The following is a 17,227-nucleotide window of genomic DNA, read 5'->3' as shown; positions in this document are numbered from 1 at the left end:
CAGCATCTGAGCTGCAACAGGTTGCTAGTTGGCCATCAAGAATGTAGCTATTAGGATTCTTCCCAGGCACAGGCTACCAGCAAGGACTCCAAAACAGCCCTTGATTATTAACCCATAAAACAAATGTATCTATATGTACAAGCATGTATAAAGGAGATGAAAAAGAATGACCTAAAAGGTATTAATGCTTATTACTTTGAAGACTGTTTTTAATAGCATACCTTAGAAAAGTTCTTGCCTGCATTAAATGTGGCGTAACCAGCAAAAAGTCATCAATGAGACGTATTAGGACTCTGTAATCAAGAAGAAACTGATGTTAGATTTTTTGATATGTAATCCTTTCAAATTTTTGTCATATTCTTCAGAGCATCAATGTGCCCATTTCAATTCACAAGAAGGTAGAGGCCAATATGATCTCCAAATCGAGTCTCACGAAGAAATTCTCAGCTCTGCTTCTTTCCTAAAAATAAATGAAAAAAAAATAAAAATAAGAAAGCAAAGGGGCTGGCTACATGAAACATGACAGGAATTTACAGCACACAAGCTACTCCACAGTAGCTTCTTGGATGCAGGGTTTTACACTTTTCCAAGGGAGAATTTGCAGTATCTTAATCCACAAGACAAGGGAAGAGGTGTAATACCAGGTACACAAGCAGATACCAGATTCCTGATGTGCTCTAATTCTGTATCTTCGTTTACCATGTAATAACTTGTTTGTGAAGCTATAACTTGAATGTAAAACAGACTACAGTCTACCACTGTAAAGGCTGGAATTTTCTTTTTCAACAGTCTTCAGGCCCCAAGCATGCCCATATTTTTCTGGTAAATCCTGCCTAGCAGATCATAGAGAGGAAGCTCTGGAGATGATCTTGTCCAGTCTCCCCTTCAAAGCAGGAGTACTGCCATCACTATGATCAGATCAGCTGCACCTTTGCCTAGCCAAGTCAATAGCCAGGTTATTTTTTTTGACTTAAAGGCCAAATGAAACTATCAAAATCATTCAACAGACACGTAAGAAACATTCTAGAATCTGCTCTGTATGAAAACCGCTGTTACATAAAAAAGTGCATTCCTCTGAATCAGCTTCATAATTTCAGTAAGTATAAACAACATCCTTTGAAAGCAAAAGATAGCTGTTTAGACTCATATCATCACAGCATCCTAAAGCCTATGAGAACTCCTCTACTACTTGTAGGGAAACGTTTAAAATTCTGAGACTTTCCATTACCTCGTGAGCCTCCCAAGAAGAGACACCAGACAGATGCACTTTTCTGGAGTACCCCTACACACTTCTTAGCTTTCTTTTCTCTTTCTTAGGACAGAATCCACAGCACACAGGAGGGAGATGTGTGAACCCAGACAAGCTTCAGGGGGCTCACCAATGTCTAGCTCTTGCCTGAAGACCCTAATCTGGGATTCAACTGGGGATCAGTTCATATGGAGGTAAAAGGGACCCTAAAGTTTTTATGGCTAATAAAGTGTTAGAGCTTTTACCAGGCTAGCTTTCTATCATGCTCCTAAAGAAGCAAGCGCTAGCAGGGCACAAACACTTAGAAGATGTACCAAAAGCCACGTAGGGCTCCAAACAAGAACCAACATGCCTTGTAAAAAATCTGCAATACAGCTGTGACCTTGATAAAACGTTAAGATTTACAGATGGTGAATTGGAAAGCCCTCACGCAGAAGCCTGGAGTATCAGAAAGCCTGTAATGAACATCCCATCTTGTTTGAGGACAAACAACCACAAATGTTGTGGGAACGAGTGTGGGAGAACCATAAACTTCTTACATGTACAAGAAGAGCTTGTCAGACTCTTTAAAGCATCCCCAAATACTGTGCTCTTTTGTAAGAACACATCTGCCACCCACAGATCTGGGACAGCTTCTTTTCAGCACTTTTCTTCCCAACCTTATGTCAAACAGGGAAATTCCCCCACAAAACCACCACAGTAACATTGAAGCTGCAGAGATCTTTGTGTGCACAGCGTTTCCTAATGGAGAGTTAGGAATCCTTAAAATTCAAAATTTAATTTCAGAGAAAATGTCACACATCTACTACACTATATATATTAAACACACATATACTATATATTATGCATTACTATAACAGAGCACAGAACAAAGCACCCCTACCCATCCTGCTGTACTCCACAGAGCAATTTATTTTCCATGTCTCCATAGCATAAGCTGCAAAGTAAGGTTGATAAAATGGAGCCCTGTGGAATTCCACAGCACTGTAAGTAGTACCTAGTAAAGAATAAAAAAAAAAAATCAAAACATGCAACAAGAAAATTGCAATAGCCAATAAACATTTACTTTTTTTTCAAGTATAACATATGTTTCAATAAGAAATACGCTACATGCTTGCTAGTTAGCCTTAAATTTGTTTGTCCTCTCCTCTAGGAATCTACATATGGCTCCAGTTTCAAGTTAAACAGTGAAAAAAACACTAATACACATATTCCTTTCTTTTTAACAAACCCCAGCAGACAACTGTCATTAAATGAAAGAAATTTTATAACTGACCTCAAACCACAATGCCTCCTTCCTCCTTCAGCTGCAGAGCCAGCCACCCTTCATTTAAGCTTCGTAATTCTTTATGTTACATCTTACATAGCTTAAAAACAAGTGTTCTTGTACAAGAAACAAAGTGCACTGGACAAATCTTTCAAACTGTAATTTATTTATTCTTAATCATTATCCAAACAGCTCCTTGCAGGTGCCCACTAAAAATCGACAGGCTGAAGCTCACACTGTACATCTACATCAGGAATTAAATTCAGGTGGATTTTGAGATGGAACACTTCCAACTTTTCTCAGAAACAGCAGACATCCACACTAAATTCAAATATAAATGTTCACCACTATCAAATCTTTCTAAGTTTTCTGAAAAAAAGCTCTTTCAACAGCGCAAGTCAGAGTAAAAATGTTTAACTATGAAATAATTTAAATCAATAATTTAAAATTAGGTGTTTATTCTTCATTTATACTTGCGCAGCATGATCTGGCCAAGGAAAGTATTTTCTTGGGTTTTTGTTTTTGGGGTTTTTTTTTGTTTTGGTTTTGTTTTTTTTCCCCACAAATAAATATCACTTTAATTTTAGGGACATTTCTGATGGCTTAGCCCAACACAGCATGTGATCTGGTTTTATACATCCCAGCTATACTGTAAATCACATTTACTTCCTCATTTAACTGCTCAGGCATGAAACTATCTTACTTCTATAATTAGGAAAAACCACTACATCCTGTGAAATGCTAACCCTTATTATTTGTAATTATACTCAACCTCTCCCCTGCCCCCCCACTTGAAAAGCTCACTGAAGCTGCCAGTTGTCATTTTGCAAAAGAGTAAATCTTGATTTGTTTCTCATGGCTTCAAAGAATTCATACAGACATAGCCAGGAGGAGTTCATTAATACTTCCCCTACCTTGTTAACTTGTATAAAGCCAGTAAGACCACACACAGTAATAGTAATGTACCACATCTAGATATGCTACTGAAGACAGAGTTCCCCATTACCTTGTTGATTTTTCAAATGCTGGCAGAAACAGAACGAGTATGCCTCACAAAACCCAACACTCCTTTGAAGTAGTGAGATACTATATTATAATGTCCATTTTACCATTACTACATGAATGGCTTAGTGAAGCTGAAGAGAATGAAACTAAGCAACTGGACACCAGAGCCACATACTACATTCTAGCAGTGATCTTACCTATGTTTTGAGTCATCTGCAAATTCTTCTAGCAGTAATTTTAATTTTTTCCAGACTTTTGATAAATGTATCAAATGGTATTAAAAGATTCCTTCTAGGTTCCCAGCTCAACAATCAGTTTTGTTCTCAAAACGTCAAGTGAATGTTGACTAACTGTGATGGCTTTTTGAGAACCATCAGTTAAAGAGTGTATTCATTTACTGAACTTATTTGCAGTTGTGGGTTGGGTTTTTTTGAACAAGTGAGAATCAGCTACTTAAAAAGGGCAAATTCATTCCAGGACAAACAGTATTTTTTTCAGCCAAGCTGTGACTGAATTTAGATAAGTGTGAAGTTGGCTTTGTCAGGGTGTGCTTTCTTTAAAACCATTAAACTTTTATTAAACATACTGATGTCAGTTAGTCCTTATTAACAGCATGCCATGTCAGCGTTCTCATGATCCTGCCAAAGGTAGTGTAAGCATCAATGCTAGGAAAACCTATAAATGCTCTTCTGTTTGCCTCCTTGAAAGCTTTTTCCCCCCCTCCTTCAATCCTGTCAGATTAAGTATTCTAAAATAAAGGTATTTTTTCAAGAGCAAGAAGCTGGTCATTCTAATATACCTCACTCTGAATTTACAAATAAAGATCATGTAAGTACTTGCTTTCTAGACGTGGTACACATTTGCCACCTAGAGGCAAAACATAAATACCAGATCAGTATCTCCAGCAACACAAGAAGAAATCTGCATTACTACCCTCTATAACATCTGATTCCTAATTTTGGAGTTGCCAATAATTTTAATTCCTACTGTTATTGCTTTTTATTTTTATTGTAACTTGCCAAATAGCAAGGCCATGCAGAAAAGGTTTAATTTTGCACTACAGGGAAATGATCAACAAGGCTTTTGCATGATTGCTTGGGTGTTACCTTGTTTTTGTTTACCACTATGGATCCCAACATTTTAAAGTATTTTTCTTTTGAACTGCATCTGCAGTTTTAAATGAAGGTTACTTATTTATTGAATAATGCGTTCTGTGTATAGTTAACATCATACAGGTGGGAAAGAAACATTTTATTCAAATATAAATTTGATTCCAAACTCTTCATGCTTTTATGGAGCTTAAACTGATAAACAGATTTCAAATTAACATGAAATTAAAATCTTTAAGAGACAGCTACCAAAAATCCCCTGAGCTAATTAAAAGTATGCTGCTTAACAGAAAAACACAACCAACCAAAAAAACCAAACAAACTATACAAAGAAAAACTAACTGCTTTTTTACCTGCTCCCAATCTCCAGGATGTTGTTATGTATCATTTGAAGAAAAAAAGTAAACAGGCTGGAACTTGTCTCATTAAAAGTTAAGCTCTAGAAATGGAACAAAACAAAACAAGATTTGTACTTGAGAAATGTGCTGAAACTAAAAATATAGTATAAACTTAAAAGATAGACAGAAACCTTTATGAAAAGTTAGATTGTAGTAGTTCAAACCTCTAAGGTAAGAAACAAAGCACCTAACACCAAGATCTGAATATACACAATAAACAGCTGCTCACATCCAACAAGTGAATGGTGCAGTTCTTTTTTTGTTTTGCTTTAAGAGAAAAGCAGTTTTGATTGGTGTTACATGGGAAAATAGTCAAATATAACATCTAAAATCACTTTTTTAAGTGCTGGCACATTATATCGGATTATTACAACGTATGAGACCTCACTCTTTTGGCCACTTCCTATCCTGCAGGACAATTTCTGTAACTGTCATGTTCTTTACGATTCCCGAAGTACAGATACACTCACTTGCCAGTTCTGCTGCAAAACCCATTCTTTGCCACATATTACCAATGATTCCACGCATGGCTGTCCGCCCAATATTTATGAAGCTTTTTGTGTTAAAAATGGTGTAATAAAAAGATTCATTTAGAGCAGTTTAAATCCCTTTAACAATGACTTCATGAGAACTAAAGCAAAATTACTTCCTATTTGCATTGATTAGACATCAGACAAATGCACCCAGCTTTTGATAGAGCCATGTGAGATCATGGTTATGTGTATCAGAAAGCTAACGTGATGCACCTGTGGTACAGACACCTAGGCTGACATGATACTTTTAAAAAAAAAAAGTATTCTGAGAAAAGTAATGACATACACACAGAGAAATTGTTTTCAAATGTAAAATACTTTGAAATAGAACGCTGCTATTCATGTAATATCTAGCATAGTTATCTAAATCAGATGTCCACTGGAAAAAAGAACAAAACAAAACCTACATACACATCATCACAGATCCAGCTAGTTTTCATTTTCATCCACGTATTCATTAGGTGCTTTGCACTTTGTAGGATCCTGAAACTGTGCAACACCCGCACTGTATAGTCTACTCCTATGTCCACAGATATACAAGATCATTTTACTTGTAGGTTAGAAGCATAAATTACCCTATGTCAAAATTTTCCACCGGCAAGTTTAGAAAAAAAAATTTTAAAGAGGAAGTAGCCTGTGAGAAAATACCTGTCTGGTCATCTGATGCTCAGGAATCTTGTAGGTTGATGCCAAGCAACAAAATGTATTAAGAAACTGATTGAGCATATAATCTATTTCTATGTCTTTTTCTGTCATGCTCCTTGCACAGAAGGAAGTCTTGAGAACAAACATTTGGAATTAGTACAGTTCTCAGCAGCACAAGAATTAAAGCAACAGAAGGATGCTTGCTTCTTGTAACAAAGCGTCAGTTGCAGTATATTTAAAATACATATAATCTTTAACCATACTTTAATTCACTGAAAGTGAGAAATCGCATTTTTTATTTAAAGAAAGAGATAATCTTGTTTTGTGCTGCATTTTAACTCTTCTAAAGAAGAGTTCATTCTTATCAACCTTGGCAGGCAATCATTAAAATAAGTTCTTTTTTTTTTTTTTTAAAGTCATTTTTCTATTCTGTGCAGTTTGCTATTCAAGATGTCACGTCTATTTCCCTAGCTACTTAGCTTAGAATACATTTTGCCCATTCTTACTTCTGTACGTTTTGGAGATAGCAAGTGTTGAAGCCCTTCTTTACTAGATAGTTAATTTCTCACTTGAGAACTGTTGCAACTAACAATGGAATTGGGAAAGGAAAAAGAAAACACTGGTTAAAATAAAAGTTTGAGACAACAATAAGAAAATCTGGGAAAAGTCTAAAAGGACATTCTGTCAGATTTCTTGCCTGGTGCACTCCTTCCACTGAACACTGAGAGCCTGTTATAAACATCAAAGAAGAGATGACAAAAATCTTTCTGTGGAAGGTGCTGGGTAACTAGAAGAGATGTGGTGTCACCACATAATACGTACATTCAATTAAAAAACCCAATCTTCCTCCAATTCTTCTGTAGCTTTCTTTTTCAGTTGAAAAGAAGCCTCCTAATATTTACCTGTTCAACTATTATTGCATTTTGCAATGAGGCATTCTCCTGAAGCTGGGACACAAACTGCTTCATGTCTGGCATAAAATCCTTGAAAGTAGAAACCTGTATATTGAGTGTAAAGAAATAAATGACAAAAGCAATAGAAAATTCAGTACCAGACTCTTATTCAGTGGAGGTCAAAAGGCCAGCTTTATTGCACTATTTTAATCCAACAATCCTGCTATTGTTAAAATTAAGTATCTCCCTCACATATCTCTATTTCCACAACACATTTATCTTTATTCTTACTAATGTTGAGTAAAAAGTGTAAAAAGAGTAAAAAAGCAGCTTTGCTACCTCTGGAAAATATCCAACGCTATTAAAAAAGGGTTTGTGAAGTAATTGCCTAACTCAAATTGTGACTAAACAAAACTATAAACAAATATAGTCCTTGGACCGAAATGTAGATACAGCAGCAAACAGAAGAAATCAGCAAGTCATACATGTCTCCTATAGAACCTCCTGGCTTTTCCACTTGTGGTAATCATAATCACAGCATAGCGCCGTATGCAGTAGACAGTTCTTTTCTCAGGGTTTAAGATCCGTGAAATCACTTCCACAAGTTTATTGTGAGGAATGGTATCATAAGCCCTGGACACATCAGCCTGAAATAGAAGAAATATCTTCCATTATGTATTCATCAGTATCACTGTAAACACCGTGGTAGTATGAAAAAAGTATTGTTGTAGTATGTAAACATGCTGAAGGATAAATCACATAGGAGTGAAATTATTGCATCATTCAGTCCAAATCTGTGACAAAACAAAAACTCATTGCTTATCTGCAAAACCTTTCCTCACTCATCAGTGAGTTTTCCCTTACACGGGACAACCAAACCATCAGTTTAAGCACAATTCTTGTTACTAACAGAAGATGATACCATATGGAACATTAAATCTAACACTGAACCTTCAATCATTTAACTAAAGTTTATTGGTGATGTTTTTATACGCTTAAATATTTTAAGAAACCTTCCTCTCCATATGATCATGGAGGTGACATCTTAGGCTTTTGGAAAGCTGCAAACCCAGATGTTTTACCTTTCCTAAACCCCATATTGCAACCTTACCTCTGCTTTTACTTGTCATAGTCAAAATTCAAAACCTTTTGAAGAAGCAACAATCTTGGGAGAACTATGTCAATGACATGATTCTTTGGCTTGAAAGACAGCAAGACAATCACTGAAAGTAATTTCAAGACAGGATGACAACTGACATATGAGAGCACTGGAGAGGAGCCCCACTATAATATATATATAAATCTGTGTAATATACATACATCTGTATAAATCACCCAAATTCAAAGCTATGAATTGAGCTCAAACACAAAAGGTTGCCTGCTAGACATAACTGAAAAACAAGTGTTAAGAAGAAACTCCTTCAAATAGTGGGATACAGCAAGCACTCATTTTTTTCAAGTAGGAGAAGAAACTTGTTAAGAGACACTAGAGTTCAAGTGTTCATTTTCAACAGAAACTAATGATACTGAGATAGAAAAGACCTATTTTTGAAAAGACACTGAATTTATCCAAATGTGCATAGAAAGTTTTTCCTCATTTTCCTTTGGGAAGATGGCCCTAAGAGCATATCTGATTTTGTATCTTTGTCCCATTTTTATACCCAAGTAAATGTAACTGCAAAAATCCAGTGCATGTGCATGAGCAAGAGCTGCTACATGGCAGAAAGATGAACAGAAAAACGAACAGAAAAACATCCAAGTAAAGGAAGCACTACTGCAGGGACACACACCCCCCACCCCCCAAAAAAAACCCAACCAACCCCCCCACTCCAAAAAACCAACCAGAGTCTCTGTTAGGTACACACAAAAGTTTATTTTGAAAAAGAAATAATTATGCACTCAGATCACAGCTATTACAGCTGTAGAAGTATCTGCACAAGCTGACTTTGAAAAGTTAGTTTGAATATGCAATTAAAAAGACATACCTTTACATAGTAGAAATGAGGAATTTCACCATCTGATTCAAGAACCTTTGTAACAAACTTCTTCCATATCTTGTAGATATCATCTTTCCCAAACACTGAAGAGCCGATAAAACTGGTGTTTATAGTCCGTTCATAATTTAACACACTAAATAGATTTTTTAGTCGAGTGTTGTAGTGATGCATCTAAAGAGACCAGAGAGAATCCCCTTAAAGTATGTTGAAACATATTAAATTCTGTGCAATACACAGATTTCACATTTAGGTGAAATATAAGATTAAATTTACATATTTAGTATATTATTTTGGTCAACTCCAGTTTTCAGAATATAGCTGCAGTAACTACTTGGAAGCGACAAAACAGACTCAGATTTTTTTTTTTTTTTTTACATTTAAATCCTATGGAAAATGGTTTTTTCTGTACTTGACTCTTGGAAATCAAGGTGTAATAGTTAAGGAGATAAATAGATGGACTCCAGCAAATAAAACCACCACCAATTAGAAGGTAACTTTTTAAATATCATTCATTCTCTCTGCTGGAGATTATCACCACAAGAACAGCAAAAAGAACATGTGCCCTGAGACTTCAGGCTAACTCCAGCTGCACCATCGGTTGAGCCTCTGGAGATACTTCATGCAAGTAAATTAGCAAATATTTAACTCTCAGCTATGGGAATAGTAAAGTACACCAGAGTGGCAGTGAAGTCGTGCAGGTTGATTAGCTCCGTAAACACCTTAAGGAAAAAAATATTGACAGACCTGGCAACAAAAGAATGTTGAAAGGGCAAGACGTACTACTGAAGAAAATAAACAAACTGCACATGTAGAATACTTATGAATCAGTTCAGAACTTCAGAGAAATCCTCCAAAATGTATACACAGAACATAAAAGCATTCTTACTCTCAATGGTAGTATTGTGATCATGATACTGAAACTACTAATCATGGAAGCATTTTAATTCATCTGAAAACATTTAGTTTTGCACTGAAAAAAAATCTATTACAGGTTTCAGTGAAAAGTTGGCAAAACTAAAGCACACCAAAAGTGTTTAGTGTACTACTGCCTCTGCCTCCTAAACAACTTGATCCAACTTCACTCTTTTATGTAAGGTAAGTAGTTATGTTCATTCATTGGCTGATCTTGCAAAATGTTTTTGACCAGTTTATAAAACAAAGATTTCTGAAAATTAAGATGCTTTCCTGAATCATTGCAGTGGTATCTTCTCTGTTATAGGCCAAGTTCCTAAGAAAAACAGTCAAAAGGGTAGAGATGTAGCTCAAAAGTAAATAGAAGCAGCAAGATCAAAGTAATCATCAGTACAAAAGTTCCTCCTTTCCTTCTTAATGAGCATATCCCAGGATGGTTGCTTTTTCACAAAAAGCACACCTTTACCTTTTCATAAAGCTGATGGCCATATGGGTGTTAGCAGGTGAGTCAATAAAAGAAAATTGAGACTGGCTTCAAACCCAGTTTGAACTAAACCTGAGAGACCTGGAGTTGCAGTAGTCACAGTAGATCCTCATTTTCATGTTAGAAGGAACTCCCCTGAGCCTCCTAATTCCCCAGAACAGGTCTAATCCACAGAGTTGTTAACATTTTTGCAAAACCTAAAGATCTGCTGGCATCTCTGCAGAATGCAGTAAAAGACTAAGCTCTCAGACAAATCAGATCTTTTAGAACCCTGCTGCCTCCCAGTGCTTTGAGCTTCCCATTAAAAATAAAAAAAAATATTGGTTCAAATGAAAAAGGAAGAAGGATGTAAAGCAAATACGTAAAACCTTTGAAACAGAACAAAATCTACACCGATTTGAGGATAAGGTCACAGAACTAGACTCATTCAACCATGTATTTTGCAGCACAGTTTGAGAGTTGCCCAAGAATTGGAAGTTGGTTTGCTGGATATTTGGGAGATTATCTCTGGCAATTCATCTGGATACATTCCAGTGTTGAGCTACAGAAGCTGGCCAAGACTACCCCTACAATTCCAAACTGGCTTCCAAGTTCCAAAACCTGGACTATTGTCAGACAGAAAGAACTAGAAGATCGTCTTCTTTCTGCAATTTAAATGCTAGAAGGAAAGTGGAGAGCAGAGACAAGCTGGATATGGTACAGGATGAAAAACTGGAACAGAGTGCAGGATAAAAGGCCATGACAGAATCAAACTGAGTAGCCATGCAAGTTTGTTTTCATTTTTTGGTTTGTTTTGTTTGTTTGTTTGTTTGTTTTGGGGGGCGGGGGGAAGACTACATCACTTCCATTAGGTTGGAAGCCCTAAATTGATGAGTAAGATCATTTTGCACTAGACACTTTTCTCTGTCTCAGTCTACTATCTGAGAAGAGAGGTACCACTACTACCACCTTCTCTTTCATGGATTTATGAAAATCATCAGCTATGCTTTGTGATTAGTTTAGACAGATGAGGTCTCTCTAAAAGCTGAAGACTTTAATGTCCTCAGTTATTTGTCAGCACTCTCCAACAGGAGTCTATTGCTCCCACTTTTCAGTAGATACAGATATTCCCTCTCAGCTCCAGGGCAGCCAGGTTAACTCAAATCACTTGACCAGCTACCACGGTTGACTGTGAACCTTCATCTTCTTCAGTATATTGATGTCATCCTTTATGCCAGATCTGTTACAGGAGCAATAGCACCTTTAAAGCACTGCAGCTATTTCCACATTAACTGTGTGCATACTCCTAAATCTGACAGTCTGATTGTCACAGAAAGACTATGAAGAAATAACACTTCAGAACAGCTTTTAGCTGATGCCCTTTAAACCTGGTCTGAGATCACATACTGAACAGTAAGTACTAAGAAGCCATTGACCTCTCACCCATCTGGGAAACATTTAATCTTGTGCACTAAATGGGGCTCAGCCTTAAGGAAAAACAATTAATGCAGTCATGCAAGATAGCGAAACTGGGTTCCCACTGTGTCTTGTGGTTAACTGGCCTGTTAAATAGATTATTCTGTGCAGTGTTCTGTCTCTGTTCCCACACTGCAGTAATTCCCAGCTTTCTTCCTATCTCCCTACTATGCTTGATCCAGCTTCCTCGCCTTTCTTAGACCTTCTTCTGTAACACACCCAATTCACCACTGTTCAGCCCCCTAGGTTGACCTGGCACCACAGCCAACCAGCCCATCAACATGCACAATCAGTATTCAGGTAAATCCCAACAGGCCAGACTCATCCACCCCTCACCCTCCGGTGTGCCAAACAAATACAACATGTTAGTTCAGAATACTGAGTTATCTTTGAGATTTCCGTCCTTCTTCTCCCACAGATGGCCAATGCCTACCACAACCGGACAGTTAGCAAGCCTGAAGGAAAGGGATGGAAAGAGAAGAGAAAGAAAACATGATTATCTGACAGGCCATGTAATTCTATCAGACTCATTTCCTTAAGACAGGCTTGCAAACAGGAGTACATGATTCTGGAATTGGAGGCTAATGGCACTGGGAAAGGAGAAGCTAAGTTGCAACCAGTAGACTTGTTCAGTCATTCTGATTTGAATGTTCCAGTTCACCATGTTAAAACTAGTTTTATATAACAAAAAACCTCACTCACTTTATTAGCTGCCTACATCAAACCCATATAAAACAATAAAGAAAATAAAAACCTTCTTTTCTCTGCTTTCCCTGCTGAATGCTCGTGCTTCAACAACACCGCTCACTTTTACGATGGGTCTTAACCCATTCGCTTTGGGAATGAACCGGAGCTTTGATGCCACAGGAACATATTTTTTTTGACGGACAGCTTCAATCTCCTCTGAAGATAAAGCACGTAGGTGTACTTTGGCAAAATGATTTCTAAAATACAAATACACATTTAGTGTAAGCAATAGGAAAGGCAGTAAGTTAAAACATTTAATCTCTTTATGATAACTGAAGCCAAATATTTTACTAAAAAGATAATTACAAATACTAACCTCTGCAGAAAGTGACATGGAAATCTGAATTTCAGAACAATTTTGCGGTATCTTAATGACAATGTAATACAATAATAAGAGAGTACACATTTCTGCTTGATGCAAATTAAGATAATAAAAAAAAAATCTTAATTAACACAAATGAAAACTTAAGCACAGATTAGCCGAGTACATTTGAACATTATGAAATATTTTTTATGCAAGACAACAAGAAGTTGGATATTTCTCATGGTTTCTTCAGCTTGAAAGACATTAACAAAGTTGAATAGAACCTTCTGAAAACTAAGTTAAGAAAGATCCAGGGAAGGGCTTACAAACTGTAATTGGCTGTTCTACTCCCAACGTTTAGGGGACCTACTATGTATTAAAAGTTATTATAGCAAACTGAGGTACTAGGATACATATACAACAAAAGGGCATTTAGGTATTCAGCAACACGATTCAAAAAAACTGACCTGATAAGCAGGCATCAGCTAAAGTGAACAGCAAAGAATAACGAAGAACGGAAGGCTCCTAAGTCACAGATTCTGAGCTCCGTAAGTCCATCTTCTGGGAAATGTGTTTTCCCCTCACAGATACCCCCTTAGGATTTACAGTTCAGTGTAGCTTAGTACAAATCAATACTTTCCCATGCAATGAGGCAGGAAAAGGAGGTAGTGCAAAAGCCCTTGCTTTTACTTAAGATTGTATTGTGAAAGTGGCCTACTTGCAATGCAAAAGACCTGGATCAATCTCCTGCACTGCTTCAGAAGGACACAATGCGCCATTCCAAAAAGCCCTACAGCCTAGTGCTTAGGATACTCCCCTGGGAAGTGAAGCGAGACAATTCAAATCCCTGCAGAAGGGGGACGCAAATATAAATTCACATGCAGATTTTTCTCATCCCACACCAACCAACAGGCTGGTTTAGCAAAAGGAGGCCACGCTATCACAAAAGGCAGTGGATGGTTGGTGCAAACGTGGTAAGCATGCTCTAGGAGACACCTGAGAAGCCAAGCATGCAGGTAAGAGAGGCACACGAGTACTTCTCTTCTGTATGCCAACCCAACTCCCATACAAGCTAATGATCCAGCTGCTTGGGACTGTCGGCATCCAAGTGATACAGTACATGACACCTAGAAGGTATAGAGGCATCCAGGGCCGGCAAGCTGAGCTATTACTGAGCAAGTGTTTTGAGGATTTATATTCAGACTTTGGAATTAAATTCCTGGTACAGATGTAGCCCAAAGTAAAGCAGAATGGACAGGAGATCGCTGTTCCACAGCTAGAGATCACTATTATTTATTACGACTTAAATTCTTTCCTGAACCCATAAAACTTCATCATGAACTATAGTATTAGCTAGATCACTAAAACAAAAAGAACTCCAGTTCAACAAACAACCGAACGATCAAATCTCCATCGCTTTGCAGTTCACATTTAAGACTGAAGGGAAAAAAACCAAAACAACCAAACACTATATAAAAAAATATTACTTCCTCTGAAAGTGCAGACAAAGGCCAATTATTGGCAGATCTTCATCATTACTACCTCTGGCCAGCTGTAGAATTGGATGTCATTTTGCCTGCAGCAACATTCTTTGCTTGTTTCATGGGATTTGTAGCAGCACTAATGATTTTGAACATGCACTAATCTAGTGGCCACTGAACCATCCTACTCTCATTTGTACACTCACGGTGCTGTTACACACTGGAACTTGGAGGAAGTTGAGTGGATGGTCCTGCTGTCTTTTGACATCTCACCACAATCTGATGGGGGAGATTCAGAATTTCTGCAGCATTTTCAATCCTCAGCAGCCACTGTGTGGCAAGGGTGGGCAAGGAGCGGTCCTTAGGAAAACAGGTGCTGTCACCACAACACTGATTACATTACTTTTAAAACATAATTTTGCATTCTGTGAGCCATGTAACTTGAAGCTACTGTATCATGAAATACGGAATTTTTCTTAATATGTACTGTTTTTAATTTGGGGCATGAAGTTTGGTATAGCTTCAAAAATTAATAGAAAGTTGTGTGTGTGCAAAATGACCAGCACACTCTCACCTCCACCCATACAGCAAGACAAACATATAGATTCAGGTCCCCTCTCAGAACCATGGTCTGTATCCTTGAGTGGGATTCTGCACAGGAAGATCTACTCATACGGACAGTCCTTCAGGATGGGGATTTACTCCCTAATGACAGTGCAGTGCAAAGGCAAGCTCATGAGTAAAGTCCAGGTCCACTCAGTCCAGCCTGTTCCATCCATTCTCTTCCTCCCAAAGGAGGATGCAAAAGAACTGGAAAGGCATCAGTGGCCACGCTTGGCTGTGAATGCCTTCCTGCGAGCCAGCTCTGAGCAATCGCCACGAGTGGCTCCAGCTGAGAAGAACCACCAGGACAACCACAGAACAGCCATTAGGGCAGCAACTAAGGCCACCAGATACTCTTCTTCCAGGGAAGATGGAAGCAGCTCAACAGCCCTTGGCACCGATTCACCAACAGTGCCTGAAAACGCTGGCTGGTTAAGAGAAGATGATGCCTAGAGAGCCTCAAAATGGCCGAAGCAACCCTAAACAGCTGTTTCCCAATATCTCTAAACCCCAATCTCTCTCCTCCCATGTGAACTAGGCAGCTTGCCACCTGTATGAATGCAGTAAGCTGGATTAGTAGCAGACCTCACGTTACATTGCACACTCAAAAAAGCAGTGCAGAAAGCCCTAGCCTTGTGAGTGAAGCTTAAGTGCAGCTGCTGGGATCAGACTAAAAGTCCATACAGCTACATATCCTGTAGCCAACAGCAAACACCCTGTCCTTACAGCACGCCCTTGGCAAGCACGCAGCAGTACTTCCTTGGGATACTTCCCCAGCTTCCAGTAATCTGCAGTTCAGGGACTTCCCGAGCCAAAGGTGAGAAGGGGCTTCCTACACAGTGGGGAAATATGTGGGGAGGAAATCAGAAGAAACGGGATCAGCCCAGATTAGGGTCTTTTCAGTTCAGAGCACCTTGTCCTTTGTCCTCTTTTCAGCTGGGATAGAGTTAATTTCCTTCCTAGTAGCTGGTACAGTGCTGTGTTTTGGATTTAGGGTGAGAACAATGTTGATAACACGCTGATGTTTCAGTTGTTGCTGAGCAGTGCTTACACTAAGTCAAAGACTTTTCAGCTTCTCATACTGCCTTGCCAGTGAGGAGGCTGGAGGTGCACAAGAAGCTGGGAGGGGACACAGCCAGGACAGCTGACCCAAACTGGCCAAAGAGATATTCCATACCATGTGACGTCATGCTGAACAAAACACTAGGGGGTGTTGGCCTGGGGGGGCAACAGCTGCTGCTCAGGAACTGGCTGGGCATCAGTCAGCAGGTGGTGAGCAATTGCATTGTGCATCACTTGTTTTGTATATTCTTTTACCATTATTATTATTTTTCCTTCCTTTTCTGTCCTATTGAATTGTCTTTATCTCCACCCATGAGTTTTACCTTTTTTCCAATTCTGTTCCCCATCCCACCAGGGTGGGGGGAGCAAGCAAACGGCTGTGTGGTGTTTAGCTGCCTGCCGGGTTAAACCACAACATCCTTACCCATTGGGTTTTTCTGGGAAACTGGGAATAGGGACAAAAGGGCTAAAACCAAAAATATTTGTTTTCTTTTAATCACGTACCCTACTAAAAAGAGCATTATATCTAATATGTAAAAATTAGTACTTGATGATACTTTATGCCAAAAAGTAGCCTTTGAAGTACATTAAAACTACCTAAAACACTAAGTGCAACACTAAGGCTGTTAGTTTGAAGACAAAACAAACAGTATATGCGGGAATGAAAATTATATTCTACTACTTAAATGTCACATTCTGGGCAAAACAGGACCAGGGCCCTATTAAGTGCAAACACATATGCAGAATAGCTGCACTGGAGATACCAATGTTAAGATCAGGGAGCAGCAGGGCAGGAGGGGAAAAAAAAAAAAAAAAAAAATCACACATATAACATTGTAGACCAACAGACCACTGTGAATGTAAAAGATTCACCATATAAAATGGCCATTAAAACACCATATAAAACAGCCATTAAAACACAAGACATCAAATATGCTCATTTTGCACAGTGCCAAAGCTCTCTCGGATACCAACAATTTATGATGAAAACCCGAAGATGTGAACTACAGAGATGTTTTTTCCTATTTTCCAACTTAATTGCTTAAAATTTGATCTTAAATACATGCATGTATTTTTAAGACC

At 38.2% G+C, this 17,227-nt stretch overlaps 1 protein-coding gene across 1 annotated transcript in view; it reads right to left on the bottom strand.

Moving 5' to 3' along the window:
- Positions 1 to 17,227, bottom strand: part of TERT (telomerase reverse transcriptase) — a 52,299-nt gene that overhangs the window by 12,464 nt on the left and 22,608 nt on the right. Inside the window, exons 5-11 of the mRNA XM_009330474.1 lie at positions 12,702 to 12,891; positions 9,085 to 9,267; positions 7,585 to 7,746; positions 7,109 to 7,204; positions 4,984 to 5,069; positions 2,133 to 2,246; positions 222 to 293 (exon numbers count right to left, since the gene is read on the bottom strand). Coding sequence (XP_009328749.1) covers positions 222 to 293; positions 2,133 to 2,246; positions 4,984 to 5,069; positions 7,109 to 7,204; positions 7,585 to 7,746; positions 9,085 to 9,267; positions 12,702 to 12,891 — 903 coding nt within the window. The remainder of the gene's footprint in view (positions 1 to 221; positions 294 to 2,132; positions 2,247 to 4,983; positions 5,070 to 7,108; positions 7,205 to 7,584; positions 7,747 to 9,084; positions 9,268 to 12,701; positions 12,892 to 17,227) is intronic.

The sequence above is a fragment of the Pygoscelis adeliae genome, unplaced genomic scaffold, assembly GCF_000699105.1.
Source record: "Pygoscelis adeliae isolate BGI_AS28 unplaced genomic scaffold, ASM69910v1 Scaffold78, whole genome shotgun sequence".
Lineage (NCBI taxonomy): Eukaryota > Metazoa > Chordata > Aves > Sphenisciformes > Spheniscidae > Pygoscelis > Pygoscelis adeliae.
Note: the sequence above shows the minus strand (reverse complement) of the source record. Positions and strands in the feature narration are given on the sequence as shown.